This window comes from Rhagoletis zephyria, unplaced genomic scaffold (assembly GCF_001687245.7).
Source record: "Rhagoletis zephyria isolate East Lansing unplaced genomic scaffold, Rhagoletis_zephyria_1.1 Rzeph_scaffold_07444, whole genome shotgun sequence".
In the NCBI taxonomy this organism is placed as follows: Eukaryota; Metazoa; Arthropoda; class Insecta; order Diptera; family Tephritidae; genus Rhagoletis; species Rhagoletis zephyria.
This window is the reverse complement of record NW_016164527.1, coordinates 7,035-10,360: the sequence shown is the minus strand read 5'-3', so window position 1 is coordinate 10,360 and position 3,326 is coordinate 7,035. Positions and strand designations below refer to the sequence as shown.

Sequence of the window (3,326 nt, the reverse complement as noted above, 5' to 3'; positions counted from 1 at the left end):
AATCGGTGCAATTTTTTGCGATATATAAACTTTTGAAAATATTGAAAATTCCACTTTTACGCCCCTCTAGCTCCTCCCCTATTAATTAGCACCAGAGATGGTTTACACCATTAAAATCAGTAAAGTGGCGGACCACCGTTTTGAATGTGATGTCTTGACTCAAGGCGAATTTTGTTTGTATAAATTCGCCTTGTTTTGACTCATAGTTTTGAAACTTAAAGCCCTATTCGCGTGTAATGACAAAACTCGCCGCTATAACGATTGTCATGTTTATAATCAATAAGGGCAATTTGAAAGCTCAAACGGTGACAATTGCTATTATTTTTGTGATGACCTATTGAGTACGTGACAACGCTAAAACATATGTTAATATTTTCAATTTTATTAATTTTGAAGAAAAAAGTTGCAAAATTTTACTAAATGAAAACTGTGAACCATTTTATTTGCCTAAATAGGTGTGTTAAAAAGTTATTATTTGCGTATGCACATCATATTAGTATCCATTGCAGAATACTATTCATGGAGGAAATAATTATTATGTACGCCGCTATTATTGTGGAGCAAGGAGAAATTATACAGAGAAGAAGATTTCTGAGGGAAATCCGAGACAACAGTTTTTTTTTTACAGATTTTAGACGTTTGCTGTTCGGGTTGGTCTTCACAAAACTGCAGCTGCTCTTGAGTGGTACATTCATATTTTCCACGCCTGTTACTACACGAATTCATAACAAAATGAAATAAATTTTCCTATTATAGAATTACTCACTTTTCCGGCGTTTCGTAATCCATTGCTGCGGTGTATTTTATTTAAAAGAAATCCCGTCTGTTTCAGTGGCGGTCAAAAGGAACAATTAAAATATAAACACAGAACAGCTGTTTCACTATAGAGAAACTTTCGCAGCAATTGGCAAATGAAACCAGCTTTTCGCTTGTCATTATTGACTGTGCATACCTAAGACAACAGTTGATGACACGATAATGACAATTGAACTGTGACAATTGACGACTGTGCAACACGCGAATAGGGCTGTTAATGCCAGAATTGAGATTTGACATAACACCCACAATACAAAATACATGTGGTTGTTGTTGTTGTATTCGTGCCACCACCTTGTATTGCCATGCCATGCTAAACACTGTGGCGAAGCTTTAGAGATTTCAAATTTAAACTAAAACGAAATTTGTTAAGTATATTTTGTCTTTATTAACTGACAATTTAAACGGGTAAGCGTGTTACACTTTGGTGGCGTCCAGTACTTAACTGAACTTTCAAATTATATCGAATGGTTCACAACGAATAGATTAAACGAATGAATGAATATAAGGATAAATAGCGAATGATAAAAATGCATGAAATGGCGAAAATAAGAATAATGATGAGAAGAAAGAGAGTATAATATTCAGCAACGCACAGGGAAGTATTTTGTTAAGATGCTAATTGTGCAGTTACATTCCACCTCCCCGTGAATCCTTGGGGATTCACAGCTTTAAAGCGGCTAGCTTACATGCCGGTCTACGCAGGAGGCCGTGGCTCATCTGTACTGTTGCACTTCGCACCTGCCCGTCTTTCGCAGTGAAGACCTCTGTAATACGACCCGTTTTCCACTGACTTCTTGGTAGTTGCGGGTCACATACCACAACCAACTGGTCCACCTTAAATGGCTGGACTTCTTCGCGCCATTTCGGACGAGTGAGCAGTTGCGGCAAATACTGCGTAAGCAGATGTTTTCCTGGCTTGCCGCTGGTGTCTGTGTGGAGTTTAAGCAGCCCAGTAAAAGGTGATTCGGTGTCAAGGGCTCCGGATTGTCGACTGCCACCGGGATATCTGTCAAAGGACGGCTATTAATTATGTTTTCCGCCTCTATAAGTACGCTGCGAAACGTCTCAAGGCGTGGTGCTTCGTCTTTGAGGACCCTCTGGAGAATGCGCTTAACGCATTACACCAGACGATCCCAGCATCCCCCTGATGCTGGATGAGCCGGGCAGTTGAAAACCCATTCGATTCTCTCCTTAGCGGCTTCTTGTTGTATGACATCGAAATCGAAGAGTTGCTGATCCCTTTCGAGTGCATGCTGCGCCCCAATAAAATTTTTGCCATTGTCGCTTCTCAGGCGAACAGGTACACCCCTGCGGTTGACGAAATTCCTCAGACATATAATAAAGGCCTCGGTTGACAGATCTTCAGCTACCTCAATGTGCACCGCTCGCGTGGTAAGACATGTAAATAGCGTTACCCAGCGCTTTTCACGACGACGGCCAATGGCAACGCAAAATGGTCCACAGTAATCAACACCCGCATATGAAAACGGTCGTACATATGGCGTGAGGTGATCGGGAGGCAATTGACCCATCAGCGGCATAACTGGCTTAACGCTACTGCGAATACATACAGGACATTTTCTTTTAACTGCTTTTAAGAGGCAACGGGACCGTGGTATCCAGAAATGCTGTCGCATTTCGTTAATTGTTAATTGGTCGTTATGATGATGTCTTTTCCTGTGGAAGTGATCCATCACTAGGGTCGTAAGGTAATGGCTACTTGGCAGTATTATTGGATGGCGAGCTGTATATGGTAAGCAATAGGCTGCGTCGATTCTACCATTAATACGTAAGACGCCATCCTCATCCAACTTTGGCGTAAGCTGGTATAGTGCGCTTGACTTCGGCAAACATTTCTTATTTTGTAGAATACTGATTTCTTCATGGTAAATTTCAAGTTGAACTTGTCGGCAAATGTAGATGTCGGCTTTATTCAGCTCTTTGGCTGTGAGTTCTCCTCGTTGGTGCTGCTTATCTTGCAAGTTACCGACGAAGCGCTTAACCCAGGCAGTTACTCTTAACAGTCTTAGATACGACGAAAATTTGTGTACTTCTATAATGTGTACCGCTTTGTTGGCTGTAACTAGCATACATTTCTTGGACTCTTCTTTGGCACAATGATCTGAATATAGGTGCAGAGGTTCTTTCGGCCACATGTCTTCGTCTGAATACAGGAAATCTGGACCCTTTACCCATATCGAGTCGGATTGGCATATTGGTGATGGCTTCATTTTTGTAGCTGTGTCTAAAATCACTAAATTGGCGATACATCGATGCCAGTTTCAACGATGTTTTAACATCGACTTTATTGTGAGTCAGACTTGAATTGAACTTACCCATTATGCTCCTAAAAAATTTGTTGACTGGCCATGAATTTGTATTACTTATTCTTTTGAGGAACACGCAGAAATGCCGAGTTTCCTCGTATCTTTTGATATTAAAAATGTATAGTTAACCATTAAAAAATAAAAAAATCTTTTTAATATACAACGCTTTTATAAATGGAC

At 40.5% G+C, this 3,326-nt stretch overlaps 1 protein-coding gene across 1 annotated transcript; it reads right to left on the bottom strand.

Annotated features, from left to right (window-relative positions):
* Positions 1 to 1,937: 1,937 nt before the first annotated feature.
* LOC108374191 (uncharacterized) lies at positions 1,938 to 3,050 on the bottom strand. Its single transcript, XM_017630163.1, has one exon. The coding sequence runs from the start codon at positions 3,048 to 3,050 to the stop codon at positions 1,938 to 1,940; it is 1,113 nt and encodes a 370-aa protein (XP_017485652.1).
* Positions 3,051 to 3,326: the final 276 nt, after the last annotated feature.

What these genes read in the sequence shown, in the direction of transcription:
- LOC108374191 (XM_017630163.1), bottom strand. Translation starts at nt 3,050, where the DNA reads ATGAAGCCATCACCAATATGCCAATCCGACTCGATATGGGTAAAGGGT.